General features: G+C 34.9%; 1 protein-coding gene across 1 annotated transcript in view; it reads left to right on the forward strand.

The window, feature by feature from the left end:
• Positions 1-19,866, forward strand: part of LOC132706597 (homeobox protein PKNOX2-like) — a 62,999-nt gene extending 43,133 nt beyond the window's left edge. The window contains exons 2-8 of the mRNA XM_060678014.1: positions 656-839; positions 2,510-2,681; positions 3,368-3,515; positions 6,704-6,831; positions 9,919-10,302; positions 15,876-16,134; positions 19,478-19,866. Coding sequence (XP_060533997.1) covers positions 688-839; positions 2,510-2,681; positions 3,368-3,515; positions 6,704-6,831; positions 9,919-10,302; positions 15,876-16,134; positions 19,478-19,662 — 1,428 coding nt within the window. The 5' untranslated portion in view covers positions 656-687 and the 3' untranslated portion in view covers positions 19,663-19,866. The remainder of the gene's footprint in view (positions 1-655; positions 840-2,509; positions 2,682-3,367; positions 3,516-6,703; positions 6,832-9,918; positions 10,303-15,875; positions 16,135-19,477) is intronic.
• Positions 19,867-20,140: the final 274 nt, after the last annotated feature.

The raw sequence follows: 20,140 nt of genomic DNA on the forward strand, positions 1-20,140 counted from the left end.
ATTATGCAGCAAGTGCGGTAAACGGCATTTGATTCAGGAGTTCATTACACGAGCGGAGCGAGTGTTTAATAAACGAGCGACTTAAAAAGTTTACCGAATGTGTTGCATACTATACTTTTTCTACGATCGGTAGTTTTTGGGTACATTTTCGCCAAGCAACACGAATACATTCACTGACATGACCGTCAGAATTGACAAGCCGTCAAAAAACATCCGATTGCTCCAGCAAATGTCCGAAGTGGCTTGGATCCGTGGGAAACGAAACTGACGTGGTAAAGTGTGTAATTAGGTATTTTACAGACGGGAGTAGAAAACATTAATTACAGCGCATTATAAAAATTAAGTACTCTTACATTTCTATACAAAACAACATGAATCTGTTATAATCACGACTCTGATAGTGAAACAGAATTACATTTAGGCATTTAGAATAATAATTTGTTATGTATAGATATTCCCAGCCATAAATTTATTGTGTATATTTGATGTCGTTGTGTTTTCTTGGTATCTTTTAATAAGATTATACCCACCTAAATAAACAAAAAAAAAACTATATTATTTCTAAAACTTTGGAAAGGTCTTCCATAATGCTCAATACCTACCGGAATCGAGTTTTATTGCCGTCTTTTTTAACGGAATTCCATTGGCTTTCCAGGTGAGACGGGAATTGCGGGAGCTGTCACTGCGATGCTCAGCGTACCAGTGGCGCCGACGTCGGCGGCCCCGCCCGTCGGTGACGCCGCTGGCATCCCGCAGACGCCTCTGGCCGCCACTACAGTTTTCGCATCGCCCGACACGGATCAAGCGCAATTCGAGGCGGACAAGAGGTCCATTTACAAGTCAGTATCGTCATAAAAAAAGTGTCTCCGTTTCGATTCCCTGTCGATTGCTTGCGTTCTGCCGTCCGCTGCCTACACTGTCGTGAAATAGCTTGGCTTATCTTAGAGGTAGTGAGAAAAGGAAGAAGAAAAATTATCCTTTCTAAATCAGCTGAGCGCGACTGAAATGGCAAAGTGATAAAGCAACTCTGTCTTGTTTTATTTCCGAATGGTGTTTATGCCCCTAAAAATTATGCTCGGTTAGGGCCGGTTCAGTCCATAAGATGGCTGCGTTTCATACCGATAAATTATCACATCTATTGTTTCTACGTTAAATAATATTGATGAAATTTTAACCGATATAACAATATTGATGTGTAAAATGGTTTTCTGTTTCTTTCATCTTAACATTGATAGTTATGAACCAGCCCGCAAGCGATATCACCAATTTGTTGTAGTGGTCGGATGGTACTGTTTATATATTTACTTTCCAGCAGAACGAAAGAAGAAGAATGACATTTGACCCTTGAGGTGCGGCGAACTGCATCGAACATAACCTAACCGCTTTTCATTTCTTTTTTTGTTTTCTTATACCGGGAAGTAAATGAGATTGTTTCTGTCGAAATATTCCCTACGATGCCGTATTTTTAGATTAGATAATGGAGGAACAAAAACAATCTGAAAACGACCATGATCGTAAAGGTTGAAACTGACGAAGAACTAAAAAGTACTGAAATAGATCCGTAAATATATACTTTTCCCCTTTTTATTTTCCCCAATTGAAGAGGAATGTGGAACTTGCATAGCTCTTTGTTTACCCGAAATAAGTTAATAAATTTCTCTATAGCAATTCCTATGATCCCTTATACATCGATATTCCAATTTTTCTCCAAAGAATCTTGAGATTGTTAAATTTGAAGAAATCTAATACAGATGGTTCATCATTATTGCTTGACAAGGATCTTTAAGTTAGCAACCGTAATTGCTAACTAGAAACACAGGAGGTATGGAATATCATTTTAAATACATATAAATAAACATTAAGCATTAAGTGCAGCTGTGAGTAAGGCTTCAAAATGATGAAGGTTTTAAGATTTTTCTTTCAAAAACATTCGTTTGAAACATACGATTTATTATTTATTCTATAATTTGATTAGTTTTATTATTAGTTTGAAGTAAAAATTTGAAAGAAGGGGTTTTTGAGGTTGCTTGTATAGGGCGCTTTTAACTTTTTTATCCAACTGCAATTTTGAATGAAAGATCTGATACATAATCAATAAATTTACAATAATAAATCAATAACAAACAACACGGTCCGTTAAACCCAATACCTTTTTTATTCCCTCACTTAAATGTTTATTTTCTGTAGATGTGGTTAGTTACCTTTTACCTAAACTAAGCCTTTTAAATGACCCCCGACAGAAATTCGTTACAACCATCCATGTGTGGAATCATTCATCCGTGAAATCTCCAACCAATCGAGTATAATTATTCCCGAAAATGAGATAGAGAGCGTGAACAGTATTAAATGAGGATACCTGAATTTGTTTCAGCTTTAGAACATTACATTTTTATGTAGAAATCGAGTTTTAAAAATCATTGTTTTTTTTCATAATTTTTTTTTCATCGCTGGCAGTAGTGTTCCTCCTACCTACTGAGATAATTCTTTTTACATCCACCTAACTTTTCAGGCACCCACTGTTCCCACTTCTAGCTCTTCTTTTCGAACGTTGCGAACTAGCTACGCAGTCTTCTGAGCCCCAATCTAGCGACGCTTTCAATCTAGACATACAAGCCTTTGTTCAACACCAGGAACGCGATAGGAAACCATTTTTAGCCAATGAACCGGAAATAGATGGTCTGGTGAGTGTCCAATATTTATAAATTCGGCGTCTCACGGAAATTATCGGAATAAATTAGACTCAATGTTACTTATGAAGTAGTTTTCATATTAGAGCGTTGGTAACATTGAAACCATATCAACAACGAACAATGAGTATATTGAATGACTTCAAAAGTGCCTAAATTATCAGTAAAGGCATATTGCTCGAAAAATTTTAAATACAAAAGGACCAGGATGAATCAATAAGAGAGTAAAGTTTTTTTTATCTCATTGGTTTTAAATGATCAATCCCAAATTTGTAAAGATTGTTTAGGATGCACAATTTAAAACTATTTTAAAGTATTGCAGGGTGGCTTAAATTTTGTTTTGAAATTCTTCAATTTTTTTATTAATAACAATACATACCTACAAAAAAATAATTGATGTTATATACGTCTGAATTTTGAATGAAATAAACAGTGTTTCGTTTTAAAATTCGATTCCTGATAAAAACTAAAAATTGCCTTTACGTTGGACAAAGACAGTAGCAAAGGTATGTAGATATTTTCTCATGCTGATGTGATGTAATGTATGTCATTAGGAATTTCAATTATTCACCAAAATTAAAGTTAACTTTGTATAAAATAGTCGATACCACTTTTATTGTGTAAAAGAGCATTGTGAAGCAACTCGATTTTCAATTTAACAAATATTTACTTCGTTTCAGATGATAAAAGCCATACAGGTGTTACGGATACACCTATTAGAATTAGAAAAAGTTCAGGAGCTTTGTAAAGATTTCTGCAACCGTTACATAACATGTTTAAAGGGCAAAATGCAATCGGAAAATCTGCTCCGTTCGGATTATCCGCAAGGTAAGGAACACTTTCAGGTTGGCGTAATAAATATAGTCCTTTCGCAAATAAATGGTTTCGGGCAATTGAATGCAATAAAACTACCTGTGCTGCTAAATGAGCAATGGAAAACAATTGTAGTGCCGGGTCGAACTACAAGATGGACATCACTCATTAACACATTTTTTAAAAAATTGGTAAAGTTAAAAAAAAAAGAAACATACGTTCTTGGCTGTGTAAAGTACCGACATTTAAACATGCAATTCTTTTAACCTTTCATTGATACACGTCTAAAGTTTCCTATAGTCAAAAACCTGACAACACTGTTGTTACCATTTTTCAATTCTGTATGTTCAAAAACCTCCAGATATTGAACTTTGTCGTCTCAGCTTGGAGTGCAGTGTGTCCCTTGCTCATTAAACCTTCGTGAACAACACTTCCTAGTAATGCCAGAGCTTATTCCATTCCCTTCCATTTACACTTAACTGGGACTCGGATCTTTACCCTTCATTTTTGTTTTAATGGGATTCTTTTCACAGACTTCAAGGGTTTCTTAGGCAAATCATATAATTCTTTTGCAGCGGCACTAGCGTTAAGTCTTCTATTTTAAGTGAAGAATTATAAACACTATTTACAATTGGCTCGGCATCGAGAGATCAAGCATACAGCGATTATACTGTTCACATTCCCTTAGAAATTATAGCTAAACCTATACCGACATCTATCCGCCAATGGATAAATTAACCGTCGACCTCATTGAAGTAGATTCCTACGTCCTCGCTAGAGTGAGCCACAGACTACCAAAAAAGGATCAAAACGGTGCTGGTTGAAAACACGAACAGCGTTGCCATCTCTAAGGAATTTTCACTATTTTCAGGGAATCATGGAAAACTACTTGAATTATTCTTCTTCATAAAACATAAATTTAGCATCGTCTTTTATATCCAAAATTCATTTTTTTCTCTTTCAGAATGCAAGAACATAAGTTTTGCTAAATCTGAAACTGGTAACTACCACTGTCAGTTATAAACAAATATTTTGTTCTTTAGTGACGCGCTGCTTCAATTATAAATTTTTGAATGTTGCTTTTATGTTAAAAACGCATACATCTCAAAAACTATCAGATTTGGGTATAGGACATATTGTACAAGAAATGTGCAGAATTTTTAGGTGGTTTTATTCGTTATGTTATATATTATTTGTGTAATATACAGGGTGTTCCGTTAAAAAATATATAACTTTAATCAGTGGATGATTTCTGCAAAAACCTTGTATAGATAAAAATATATCTTGCAAATATTTTTTGAACAATTTTTAGAGGGAGTAGATGGACATTAAAAAAAAATTCAGTAAGTAAATACATAAAATTAGTGCATCTAAAAAATCTAGGGAACTAAGCGTCAATTTGGGGAAATTTCAAAGGCCGCGTAGGGAATTTATCGTGACATTTGGTGACAACGCCGAACGAGAAGGTGGCCGTTTGCGAGTGGTTTATCCTGTACAATGTAATTTTTCGTTATTCAATAGCAAATGGTAGTTGCTAAGAACAATTTATCTGTGAAAGCACTCTACAGAGATGATAAATAGTCGAATGTATTCAAAACCATTCTGGATAAATAATCCAGTCAAAATAAGTCAAAACTTAGGCAAAATTCGCATAGAGCTGAAAATTGGCAGAGACTTTAAATATACCCTTGCATTCGACTTTCCTCGAAACGAAATTTACAAAAATGTTTTTTTTTCTAACGACTCATCGTGAGATATCGCAGTTTCTAATATTCGAAAACTCATATTTTATATAATATGCACACATTTCCACACCAGCTATGTGTTTTCCCCAGTAGGTATACTCCACGATCTATTGTAATGAAGAATATTTGATCAAATCTTATCGTATAGATGTTGTTTCAATAGATAATTATCTACGTCCATATCAACAATTATTTCTTTATCTTCATATTCTTCTCTCCGTTTGCTGTTCTAAGAAAAGGGATGCACCAATTGTCTTTTCACTAAAATCATAAATAATTTCCTCTGATGAACTTGATTCAAGATGGGAGCAAGTCTGCTCATTGCCTAGCCACAGTTGAACTTGATGATACACACGATACAAATGCTGATAGGGAGCTTGACGTTTTGGATATGCAGTCAGATTTTGTGATGAATGTATTGTTGATTGTACTTGAGCTTTCCTTTCCTTTCCTTGGTTTTAGAAAGTAAACAATTTTTTCATGTTGAGTCCGTGCACCCAGTAGTATCAACAAATCAACATGTTCCCCAACAACTACAGTATACACCGAATTATCTCTTTTACTTCCTTCAAAAATAGGAAGGTATACTTTGACCAGAAATATAGTGCTTTTACAACGGACCCCGTGAATAACTTTGCCTACTGTTTATTACCCCAAAACCGAAGCCCTTTATTATTGTATTATTATATTACAGGACCGTCCTAGGAATTTATCAACCTTTTTCGCCGAGCAATTCTTGAAACGTACATAAAAGAAATAGTACATTGCGTTCTGTGTTTCTTCTGAATTTCTTATAAAATTTTAAACATTCAAAACAATTTGTTTAGGCTGAGGTAGTTCGTCTTTTAAATTGTCATTAGGTCCGACTGCCATCTCCACTTTGTCTTCATATTCTGCGTTGTTTTCCATGTCTTCTTGTAACAGGGGAACATCTGCTTAATTCCACGCCCTTCACATTTTAAAGTGTTAAAAGACAGGAAGAAACCTTCGAAAAATAGTAATCTGTATTTTTATGACTTACCTTAATCTACTGCGCATATAATAGTCTTAAAGAAGTGGGAAAGGGAATTAATTAGAGACCTACAGCATAATCGTTATATTTTTATTTATATTAAACGTCCGACGACATGTATAGGCTGCGTTTAAATGCACATCATGTAAAATATAAATTTTCTATTAGTGACGATATCTCACGATTGGTGAGTCGTAATAAAAAAAGTGCCTGAACAATTTTTTTAGTACGATCTACAATTTTTGTCAGACCCATTTTCACGAAAAACTAACAGATTTCGAGAAAAATAGAAAAATCAAATCTAAGAGGATTTTTTGACATTTCATGTATAATGGTGTACTTAACGTCTCTGGCAATTGTGGGTAGGTCAAATGTTTATTTTGACTGGATGAAAATATGATTCTTAAGGACATTGCAATTGTTTTTTTTTAATTTTTCATTTTTAGATATTTTAGGTACGGGAATGATCAACAACATCGAGAGCAACAACAACAGCATGATGTCGCACGGCAACTCGGAAAGCGGTTCCGCATCGAACAGTCCTGTTCAGTATTCGATCAGTCCATCTCACGTGGTAAGTTGGTGCACCAAATAATTCCCTCGGAAGGATAAACTGTATTAAAATTTTCATAATTTAATTATAAATAGCTAAACTAAAACATACTCGATAAATTTTTTGAGATACCGGGCAGAAATACGAGAAAATAAGTATAGCCCCACACACAATAAATCGTCTGCGGGACTTTGTCGAAAGACTTTTCGAAATCTAAATAAATTGCATCAACCCGCTGATTTTTATCTTAGTTTTTCGTCCAGTCATCTAAGCATTTTGTTAAGTTCCTGATTCGAGGTAAGAAACCATGTCGATACCATGATATAGTATTATTATTTACGCGTATCTCTACACTTAAGCGTGGGAAATTTTAAGCCACTTGATACAAAACCGTGACGATAACAGAGATTAAACTGAGGTGGCTTTTACTTGATGAAAATCCATTTAACAAAATAAATGAGAATTAAAAGTTCAGATTTTCACGAAATTATATATATTATTTACAAACTACCTGCTACTTTATATACCGAAAAATGACAATAAAACCTTAATTAATGTTGTTGTGAGAATTTAAGTTTAATAATGAACAGGTATTTAAATCGAATTGAACGTTAACCATACATACTTTTTGTGACTGTATGTCAAATATCAAAATTGTCAAAAATGTGTTTTTCCGTGTTTAAGTGTGTAGCATAATTAGAATCTAGACTATTGTTTTTAACCGCTCTTTTATGTTCGTTAATGCGTTTCTTGAAGGATCTACCTGTATGTCCAATATAAATTTTAGGTCATGACCCGCATTTCAACCTGTAGACAGCTGATTTTTGAGATTTTGGACACTTCGTTTTATAGTTTTTTAAAATTTTTCCTATTGTGTTGTTAGTTCTGAAACTTTAAACCACCTTTTGACAAATGTTTTGAAACTTTTTCACTGGGTTCTCCTATGTATGTAATTGTTTTAAATTGTTCGTGTTTTGTATTAGGTTTCGGATAAATAGAGTTTACTGTTGTCTGGGTTTGTTTTTTATTTATAATTTTATCGATAATGGACGAATTGTAGCCGTTGTTCAGTGCAATTTGTTTAATGATATTAAGTTCTTTGTTGTAATTTTCTGTTGAGAGTGGCGTATTAAGAAGTCTGTGTGTATAAGGGTGATTTGAGCTGTTATGTATGATTGTGTCCGTGTGTGAAGGTTTATGGTAAATTGAAAAATCTAATTTGTTTTGCGCTTTCGTAATAGTTAAGTCTAAAAAATTAATAGAGTTATCCTGTTCAATCTCGATAGTGAATTTTGTAAGATTATGTAATGCGTTAATGTAATTTAAAAAAGAATTCAATTGTCTGTCCGTTCCAATAAAACAAGCAAAGACATCACCCACGTGTCTATACCACCATAGAAAGCTTTTACTTAAAGGATGTTCTAGTATGATATTTTCCAAATTATCCATAAATATCTTTGTTAACAAAGGACTAAGTGTAAGTAACCTTCCTTAGAGATGTAAATCTGTCCATTAAATTCAAAATAATATTGGTCTATAGATATTATTAAGCAATCTAATAAATCTTGTTTCACCAATGGGTTAACCTGTTTCCGAATGAGAGTGAAATCTACTAAATCTATCACATTCATAGGTGGAATACTGTGAAATAAGTTTTGTACATCAAAAGACAATGGTGTTGCGTTAGAGGGGTTTTGATATCTTTAACCTTGTTGATTAATTCAAAAGAATTTTGTATTGCAAATTTTTGGTTTAAAATCTGTGTGGAACTTTAAAATATTTACTAATTTTGTTGGAGCTGTTATATGAGACACGACTGGTCTAATGGGCATATCTTGTTTATGTAATTTAACTAAAGAATATAATTTCGGCGGTTGTGGATTCATAATTGTTAAAAAATACTTGTCTTTGTCACTAAATAGTGTGGAGTTACTAATTACTTCCTTGACTTGTGTTTGATATAACTCGGTAGGATCGCGTTTGATACATTTGAAAAGTTCTGGTTTAAGAAAATTGTTGGTTTTTGAAATATATTTTGGGAGATCAATAGCTATGACTGTCTTCCCTTTATCTGCATGTGTAAATATTATGTTATTTTCAGAAACTTTTGGATAGATTTTACTAGTGACATTTGAGAACTTTCTTGGTGTTTGTTATTATCTATTAATTGAGATTTTATTATATTCGCTGATACATGTTTGTTTAAATTAGAACCGTTAATGTCCTTAATTGCTAATTCACAGTCGATCCCTAAACAGTCTAATTCTCTATCAGTGTTCGAGTGCTGGAAGTTAAAGTTGAAACCTTTTTCCAGAAATTCAACTTTATTTGTAGACAATGTTGTGTCCGTTAAGTTTATGAACCTGTTGTAAAATTGGTGGTCGGTATACTTTGTAATAACTGGCTTGCTGTTAGATATTTTTGTAATAGAAATTAATTTGTCTAACTTTAGTTTTTGTCTAAGTCTAAGAATTTTGTTATGAATGACAAATGAAGTGTCTGTTCGAACTCTATAATCAAATGTGTCAAATTCTATGGGATTATGTCTATGTTTTCTGTGTCTTACTTCATCCATTTCGTCTGGCCTTGGATCTGGGCTTTCCTTGCAGCGGCACTTCTGTTGTTGGCTTTTAATTTAATAAACTTGGGAAAAACCTTATTTTGTAGACATTTGCTAAAATTTATATTGGACAAACAGGTAGATCCTTCAAAAAACGCATTAACGAACATAAAAGAGCGTTTGAAAACAATAGTCTAGATTCTAATTATGCTACACCCTTAAACAATTTTGATATTTTACATACAGGCACAAAAAGTAGAAAATTAAATTTATTGGAAGCCATGGAGATTAACAAAATGAGACATTCGAATGTATTTCTTAACGATCAATTAGATTTAAATATGTCTCCATTATTAAACTTAAATTCTCATAACAACGTTAATTTTCGCTATATATAGTAGCAGGTAGTTTGTAAATATTACATATGATAAAGACACGGTGTTGTCGAAACAATTGTCATGTCAGTATATGTAATTCATTGAACATCTCAACTTTTAGTTCTTATTTATTTTGTACAACAGAGTTGAAAACTGGCGATTTGGTTTAAGGCGATGCCCCCGCAGCCCCATTTGGAGAGGCCGACGCCTGGTAGCGTGAACCTCGAAGCCACGCCCTACGTCCTGCCCCACTACAATGGGCCTACCACGCCCCTAGCTCAGTCAGGGCCTGCGCAGTCGCCTGCCCTAGTCGCCGAATCTCTAGTCGTACATGGATCCACACCGCTCTCGCAGATAGGTGCCGGTTTATGTCAGCCGATAGCGGCGCCACCGTCGGAAGGATCCGGACCTTTGTCACCCGCTCCCACCACCCCCGGGGGCAGCAACGACGACTGCGATAGCGATTTCTCGCGTGGCGGCAGGAAACAAAAACGAGGCGTGTTACCGAAACACGCGACCAGCGTGATGAGGTCGTGGCTGTTTCAGCATTTGGTCGTAAGTGACGTCGAAATCGAATTTTTCGAAAGTATACGCGCTTAGCAACGAAACTTCTATCTCGGCAACGGTAGGTCCTAGGGGACCACCATTGGTACAGAAATGATCAGCGTCGAAAAAAAAAAGTTTTTTTTTTCTGTTTTCCGTTCTCCGTTATCCGGTCTCCGTCTGTAGACCTGGCCGTAACGGTTTGCTAAACAGCTATCAAATTTGGCTCCTTTTAAGCCGTGCACGAGCTACACAAACCAGTAAAAAATGGGTCCGCTCAAACCACGGCGTCCATCTTTTTTTTTAGATTTTCGTCTGTTTTTTGGACTTCACTATGAAACAAGTTTTTTGAAGCTATCCACTTGAAATTTGACACATATATAGAGTTTAGCTCCGTAACGAAGCCTATTGAAACTGGAGGGCTAGAGAGTCGAGAAGTATTTTTAAAAAATTAAAAACTGCAATTGCAGGGTATCGAAAAAGTTCTTAAACCAAACGACGTGCAAGATCCGGACCAAAAACCTTTATTCTTGGTGATTTTTTAAAAATATACAGGGTGCATCGGTAATTTTCAAAAAACTGAACATTGGTCTCTCTTTGTAATGGTAATTAACCATAACAAGAAGGCTGTGATTCTGTTGCTAGTTAAAACTATTGTATTTAAAGTTTTTACATACTGTACATGGTGTTCGGGATATTCCGTGCTATATTCAAAAACGTTATAAGTGACCCCAATATGTTGCTATCGATTTTAAATTTGGCAAGGAAGTAAAAGTCCGTACTCACATCTAAACAGTAGAATTTGAACTTAATCAAGTATCACCAAATATTTTTTTAAAAATTTTGAAAAATTTTCTTTGAATATTTTGGCTTCCAGATAAACATGATTTTCTCAAAAACTGTTCAACCGATCGGCAAAATTTTAGAATCAGGAAATGCAGGAGATCCGGGGTTATCACTTTCATTTCAGACATTTTTTCGATTGCTTACAGGGTTTTTCAATTATGGACAAAAATCTAAAAGACCATGAAAATCGTTCTTTTCGCTATTAAATTATTAGCCGTAAATCAAAATACGTGAAAAATATGGCCAATCTTGTTTCTGAATGTGGGAGGGTAATCAACTCTAAATTTCCAATGCCAGGGATCGTTAATGTATGATTTTGTTACTCGGTGGTTAGTGCATTAAGGTATCGGTCTATGTGTGTAGGTTTTCTTAAAACTCAATGTTAGGTCTAATTTTCTATTGAAAAAAATTTCTAAGAATGTGAGATTATCGTGAGTTCCTAATTCAGTGGTAAAATTTATGTTAGGGTGAACACACCTCTTGTTTGAAAGCGGCAGACAATGATTCATTCGGTATAAATGCTCAGAAATTGTTGAACTTCCATTGTCTTCCAGACTGCAGCAGGTGTACTTGATAACAGGTAGTGACACATCTGCCCGAAACAAAAAATAAAGACAAGAAGCTATTTTTAGCGTATGCACCTCAAAGGCACACATAAATTGTTTTCTTCGATTCTAAACTAAGTTTTGTGACACATTTTACGGAAGTGGTCCAAGCAAGTCCTTGGGTTTGTTGTACGGAATAGTGGTCAACTTGCCTTAAACTCCTTTATATCTCTTTGGTTCGCTCTAGACTGGAACACGCGTCTCTGGTATGTCTGCTATATAGATAACATCGAAGCCGTTCACAAAGTATTTTTAACATCTTTGGCTTCAAAGGCGCATATCAATGGGTATCAAATCAACTACAGTTGATATTGATACTATTCAAACCAGAAGATTTTAGAGTGATTTAGTTTTTCTCGTTAAGATTTTGAATGGTTCGTATTATTATCCAGCTCTTTTACAGAGCATACAATTTGACCCAATATTACGGAAGCTGTGATAACTCAACGTTCCGCATACCTTACCATCGCGCAAATTATGGAACTTATTCACCCCTTACTAGAAAGCTGAAAACGCGCAACTGTCCAAAGCTTGATCGTTCTGACGCGTTGCGTTTGAGTCATTCCACTTAATTCTATTTACTGTTATTGTTAAATTTTGTTTTTGTTTGATTCTATCTGTTGTACTGCTGCCTTTCTCTATATTTGCCTTTAACGAATGCAAAAGTTTTATAAATTGTTTAAATCATAAGTAAATAAATAAACACTTAACCACAACCTCTCAAAGACAATGAGTCCAAAAGCAACCGCACACTTACAAGTGTTGTTTTGCCTTACATTCAAAACATCACTGACCGCATATCAAAAGTTCGTAAGAAATATAAAGTTAAAATCAGATTTACCACTTATCTCTCAACATCTTCGACCAAGAATATCAATTAGGCTAAAAGAACATGAAAGGCACTTAAGACTACTTAAGTATTACTAGAGTATATGAAGAGACAGGTATTTCTCGGGGATTAGTCCGCTCAGTTTTGAAAGAATGTAAATATAATGCATTTAAATTTCGTAAAACTCAAAAACTAAGTGCAGAACAATGTTAAAGGAGGATGCAGTTTTGTTTGGATTTTTTAAATAGTGTCGGCGGAGTTTAATCAGCAGTGAAATCAAACCCGAAGTTCTGATTAAGAACTTTAATGAAAAGAAATCACGATTCACAGAATACTATTAACAAAAATGGATAAACGGGAAGAAAATCAAAAAGGTACTAAGTGCAACTTGCGTTGTTGTACTTCGCGGCGGTATTTTGTCTACGCGATGTAGATCCCGATTCTGGCGAATTTTCCGGCGGGGCGCGAACAAAGGCAGTTGCCATGGTTACGGACGGACAGTTGGCTCGCGCGGCATAACTAGCCCATTCACTAGATCGAGAGTCAGCAAAACTTTTATCTAACAAATAGATATAATGAGAATAATAAATTTTTGAAAAACATGTTATGGACTGATGAAACTTCGTGCACTACAAGGAAGGGACTTTAAATAATCCTAGACAAATACACGAAATAAAAACCCAGGGGTAAAGTCTGTTCATAGATATAAGAAAGTGACTAACTGATACGAATTAAGGAAAGACCCGGACAAGCCGTAAGAATGAAATATGGCCGAACAGGTCCGTACTTTGCTTAGAATTTAATTATTTGGGGTTTTGTTAGGAAAGATACTAACCAATATTTATTTGTTTATGTATGTAAATCAATCTAAAATAAAATTACAAATAATTTTTATTACTTACTTAAATTACTTAAAATTATTCACATAATATATCATCGCCTGTTCTAATTATTATTTGTTCTATATTATTTGCAATATGGATATACGATTGTTCTGCTTTTTCTATATGCTTAACAGAATTTGCCCAACTTTGTGGAGGGATGTTAAAAACTTCGGTTTCTATAAGTTTGAGGACATTGGACTTAACACGGGGAAAAACATTGTTACGACGAATGGCAGATTTCAGTTGGTGCCAAATATGTTCAATGGGATTAAATATACAGTGGTAAGGTGGAACCTTTAACACTCTATGCCCTAGATTTTTTGCATAATTATCACAGACGTATTCCTTTTGTAGGTTCAAGCTTTTTAGAACCTCAATTAATTGCTTTTTAGTATAATCTTCGTGAAAGTAAACGTCGCTTTTATACATATAGTTTTGGATTGTTGCTTTTGTGTTACATGAAGAAGGGGTTTTAGTCAAATGTCTACTGTGATAACTTGCACTGTCCCCTACAATTACGCTATTAGGAGGAATGTTTGGAACTAGTTTGTTTTTAAACCAACTTTCAAATAAATCAGCGGTGGTGTCTTCATGGTAATCCAGAGAAGAATCTTTAATATTTTTTGCAGACAGAGAAAGTCCATTTGGAATCCAACCGTCTTTAGAGCCAGCATAGTTATTCTTTTACCTCTTTGCGCGTTTGTTTTACACTTATCAATTGAGTCAACCCAACCCTTTTCCAGGGTAACATAAGTGTCGAACCAGGTTTCATTCAAATAAATAATTGGCCTTTGTTGTTCTCTGTAAATCCTAATTTTTTCTAGATATTCCAGTCGCCATTTCCGAATTCTAAAAGATTCCATTAAAACTTGCCTTTTGTCAATTTTTTTAAATCTAAAACCCATAAGGTAGTTCTGCCACATTTAACACCGGTTTCATCTTTTTCAAGCCTCCTCATTAAGATATCTAATGTAGGCACGCTTTGTTCCTCGTATAACTGGTAAATTTTACGCCGTATTACATCTTGATCACTTTCATCTACACTCGAGAAAATGCCTCTCTTTTTTTTTCCTCGCTGAAATGGGATTATTCACAATTTTCCATACAGTTGATGTTGGAATTTTCGTCAATGTGGCCGTTTCTTCTAAAGATGGCACCACGTTCAATGAGAGTCAAATAAACATTGTTTATAACTTCCTTAGTCTCAATAGAATAGTGTTTTCTACATTTGGGCGGGAGCATCTCCTGAGATACACACATATTCTGCATAATTCGCACACAATTCAACACACGCTGTATTACACACGAAATAAGAATGATTACTAATCAACTTAAACTAAGTAGTATACCAAACCAAAGAATATTAAACACAGGTTTGAATTTAAATTCCGAAACTTTAGGTAATAATCTTGTTGCATTGTATGTTAATGACCACCTTTGGATAATCCCATTCAAAAGCATTTGGTCACTTTCTTATATCTATGAACAGACCATACCAATCAATTAATGTATGGTGTGGTGTCATAGATAGGCATATTATAGAATAAAATTTAACTGGAGATCATTATTTGTAATTCTAATATAATATATAGAAGATTTACCCCTAAATATATCAGCGCTGATTAGATGGCAGCAAAACGGTGCCCCTCCTCACAATGTTGTGCAAGTTAAATATTTTCTTAACATAAATATTTTTGCCGATTTGTCAAAAACGAGTGGACTAAAATGTAAATGTGTAATCGGAATAAGATATTCTATTAACCAAAATATAATACACAGGGTATTCCATTTAAAATATGATGTAGGCTTATATGTCAGAAAATTGATAGTGTTGTACGCACGGTACAAAATAAGACTGTTCAGTTCAATTCAAATTCGATTTATCTACAACCGACACAGGAGAAATTTAAAAGATCACCATCGCTTGGTGAGCAGAAACTCGTAAATATTTTCCAACATTCTCATTCATTTTTTTTAGATATCTAAATCTAATCTAAATATCTAAAATCATTCGTTTTTCCAATACCGTACCTCGTGGCCCTTATTGAACTACATGGTATAATCGAAATTCAAACAGCTCTCGGATTATTATCGAAATAATTATTAAAGGCATTTTCAAGTGCCAAGATTTTGCAACGTACACCTTTTTTCCGTCAACCCATAATTAATATAATTGTCAAATAATCATAATTTAGAAATTAATTAATGAATTAAGGATCGGACATCATAGTATATAAATATCGATTTAAATATTCCTTTCTTTGTCTAGAGGTTGAACTTGAACTTTTTGTAATTGTTTTTAACTCCTCCTTCGCAACCCCAAGGCTAGGAAAATTTTATGACTCTGTATTTTGCTGGGAAGTGAATAATAATTATTATTATTATTCAGTAATTTCGATCGGACATGTGACAAATTTTCAGCACCCGTACCCTACCGAAGACGAGAAACGCCACATTGCCGCCCAGACGAATCTGACCCTCCTCCAAGTCAACAATTGGTTCATAAACGCGCGTCGACGTATCTTGCAACCGATGTTGGACGCCAGCACACCAGCCGGACAAGATGGCGCGCGGGCTGGTTCGCCTGGCGGCGGCAACGCGAAAAAGAAGAAGAGTCAGAACAACAACCGACGATTCTGGCCGCAAGATTTCGCCAACATGCAGCCTCAACTCGATAGCGGTAAGTGCTGGGGAAAAATTCGCTTTTGATGACGCAGTGTACGAGGTGTGTTCAAAAAGTAAGGGGACTTTTGTAATTGGGCTCGCTACGCGCATTCTATTTTCAATATACAGTGAAAACTCCCTATAGCGAAACTCTATATAACGTAAAACTCTATTAGGTCTCCATACAAAGCTATGTATAACTCTCACTCTCTATACCGAAAGAAAAAAGGGCACATCAGGTAACAAAGTAATGAATATAGGCCGACTAGATGATAACGTACACCGTCGACTGTATCCACGATTTGCAAGTGCAAAGAAAAAATCATTCAGGCTGAAGATCTGAATGGGGCAATATTGCAGTGGTTCCAACAGCAAAGACTTCAAAATGTACCACTCTCTGAACCTATCGTAAAACTAAAAGCAGAAAAGTTTGCTGAACAGCTTGGCATTATCGATTTCAAGGCTTCGGAAGGATGGTTGGGGAAGTTCAAACAGAGACATGGTATAAATTATGGACAGATAAGTGGCGAAGCCCGTGATGTCGACAGAAACGTCACTAACGATTGGTTGTAGAAGACGTGGCCAAAAGTAGCAGAAAAGTACCCTGCTGACGAAACTGTTATTTTTTACAAAATGACGCCAGATAAAACTCTTAAATTTCGAAGCGAAAAGTGTGTGGGTGGAAAACTTTCTAAAGAACCTATAACAGTGTTAGTAGCTGCCAATATGAGCGGGAGAGAAAGAAGAAAGCTAGTCGTGATTGCAAAATCAACTAACCTACGATGTTTTAAGCACATCAATTTTTGAAGAAGAGATCCGGAAATGATATGTAGAATTGAAGGGGAGGAAAATATTACTTCTCTTAGATAACTGCCCTGCACATCCCCATATTCCAAATCTACGGAATATTGAATTGGCATTTCTTCCAGCCAAAACAATAAGTGTATTGCAGTTGTTGGATCAGAGCGTAATAAAAAGTCTTAAGAGTCGATACATTTTAATGGAAGTGATGGAGTCCGAAGACAAATTTTCCATTTATGTGCTAGATGCAGGCAACTTTATTAGTAAAGTTTGGAAAGAGGTGACAGCAGAAAAAATTCGACATTCCTATCGTCATGCAGGACTTATTACCGAGACAAAAAGCGAACAGGACTTGGAAGTGGCTTAGCGAGTGGATCAAGCAGTTTCAAACAACAATTACGTTTACAAGTTAGGAGTTGCAAGATTTTATGGTGATAGATCAAGATTTGCCTACAACAGCAGACTTGGCAGAGGAAGCCATATTTCAATAAGCAAGAAAGGGTGAGGAAGAGCACCAAGAGGAAGAAGAAGATGAAGAAGTTGATCTGGGACCACCACCAACCATTCATTTAAGCTGCTAAACAAATTTTTTATGTATCAAGGGGAAGATGCCCCTCTCCAAGGAATGGTGAAAATACAAGCCGAAGTACGAGATGCGTACTGGCATACTAAAAAAATTCAAAAGAAAGTGACTGATTATTTGAAACAATAAATGTAGTTCTTAAATATTTATATAAAATATTCCTAAGTACATGTTAAAATCTGTATATAAAATAATTAAATATTACAGAACACATATGCGTATTGTCATTTTTCAAGTGCCTATAACGAAAAAAAAGCAGTCCCTTCAATTTCGCTATATAAAGTTTCGACTGTATTTGTCGGAGATCGTAAGAGATAATCAACACAAATATAATCAAAATAAAAAACTAGAAATAAAATCCCGGCTTCTGATGGCGAGCGATCTCACCAATTTGAAGGAGACTCCGCCTTAGCTTTTCGCCCGAGGATTAAGCGAAACATGGAATAACTCGCTACATATTAAACTATTTTAATATCAAACTGCCTTATGTCCGTCACTTATGCGTGCATAAAATTTCGAAGGCCGTTTATAGAAAATTTCAGAACTATAGGGCAATGACAAAGATCGTTTGCCTAGTCATCCTTACAATATAGCATAGCAACAAAACAGCAAACATTTTAAGTGACAAAATATTTTTTTATGACTCCCATAAATCCACAGTTGCAGTTCATCCATTAAACAATAACGCGTTTGTTTAGAACTGCACTAATCGCGGTCATTATAGTCACTTTCACTGTCCGAATGTTAGCGAAAAGTGCTGATCCCACTTCTGATGTCGGAGGTCGTAAGACATAAGCAAAATAATATAATAAAAACAATAAAATAGAAAAAAATGCCTGGTGGGCGGGTTCAAGGCGACATTGGGTTCGACTTCTCGGACATATGAACAGAATGCACTACACAATGTTTAAAAGAAATGAATAATCTAATCACTTAATTGATTCTGAAAGGGAATTCAATGATCCGCGAACCGATCGATCAACTATCAAATAGCCTATCCAAAATAAACTATCGGAGCTACTCAAAATCGCATCTAACCAGTGCTTTTATAAATACCAAAGTGGGTCCACAATATTACGAATGACAGAATTATAACTGATAACAAAACAAAATATGGGAAAAACAACGGCACATTGTGAATCTACTTCGAGCAAAAAAAAAGTTTATAAGTGGTGACTGCTCCAAGATGGCCAAATGGCGAACCTCGCTCGGGACGCCCCAGCACGTTAATAACTGACGAAGGCGTCAAAGAAGTGAAACAAATGGTACTGAAAAATCGTCGAATCCCTTTAAAAGAAATGGATGAAGACGTAGGCATCTCTATTCTCTCGTGCCATGCAAAGGACGTCAATGATATGCTCAAAAAAGTCATAACTGATAACGAATATTTTAATACGAAGAAAACTTCCGAAATTGTGGGAAAATAATTCATGGATTTTGCATCCCGATAATCTTGTGTCTAACTTTTTGGCCAAAAGCAAAACCAAAATCATGCCTCAGCCACCATATTCATCTGATGTGGTCCCCTGCGACTCTTACCTGTTCAGAAAGATTCAAATAATTCAATTGTCTATCAATTATTTTAAATTGTTCATGTTCTGTATTTGACTTGTTTTTTATTTATAATTTTATCGATAATGGTCAGATTGTGGCCGTTGTTAAGTGCAATTTGTTTAATGATATTAAGTTCTTTGTTGTAATTTCCTGTATATAATTGTGAAAATGTGAAAATCTAAATTTTTAGTTCTTATTTATTTTGTTAAATGGATTTTCATCAAGTAACGACTATAACACACATTACACTAATGGCAAAGCGTAAATGTTTTAAAATTTCTAAGGGGGCGGCCTTACTATCGGTTTATTGAGGGTGTTGTTTTACGATAAGCCAGGCAAGCCATTTATTTTGTGCGAGAACTACACCTACAAGTTCAACGAAAGTTCCTATGAAACTTGCAACCATGTTTCGTTTTAACAGGCATCTTATCGAGTTCGGAGGACGAAGGCGATTCGTACAGTAGCGACGAAGAGGAGGGCGGGCTAGTGATAGACTCTACGCCGCAGCAAAGCGGTAGCAGTGAAGCGAACCAAAACGGACGGCAAAGCGATCAACCGTTGCCCGTGTACGGGAACGCGTCGGACGCCGAACCTCAGTCGCAGTAACGCCAAAATCGATTAAACATGTTCCTCAGAACCGACCGGGCATTACGGACTTTATTGCAATAGGGAAAACAAAAACCAATAATATAGACTCACCGGCGTGAAAAACTGAAAAAAGAAGTTAATGTTTTGCGATATTTTATTGAAAAAGTGAATTCTTTTTGAGGAATAAGTTTCCTTCTAATATATATATATATATATATATATATATATATATATATATATATATATATATATATATATATATATATATATATATATATATATATATATATATATATATATATATATATATATATATATATATATATATATATATATATATATATATATATATATATATATATATATATATATATATATATATATATATATATATATATATATATATATATATATATATATATATATATATATATATATATAATCTAGTCCCTTTCTACCCGTAGGGTGCATGCAATTTAGCCAAGTTGTCTCCTTT

This window comes from Cylas formicarius, unplaced genomic scaffold, assembly GCF_029955315.1.
Source record: "Cylas formicarius isolate icCylForm1 unplaced genomic scaffold, icCylForm1.1 PGA_scaffold_8__14_contigs__length_24414737, whole genome shotgun sequence".
Classification (NCBI taxonomy): domain Eukaryota; kingdom Metazoa; phylum Arthropoda; class Insecta; order Coleoptera; family Brentidae; genus Cylas; species Cylas formicarius.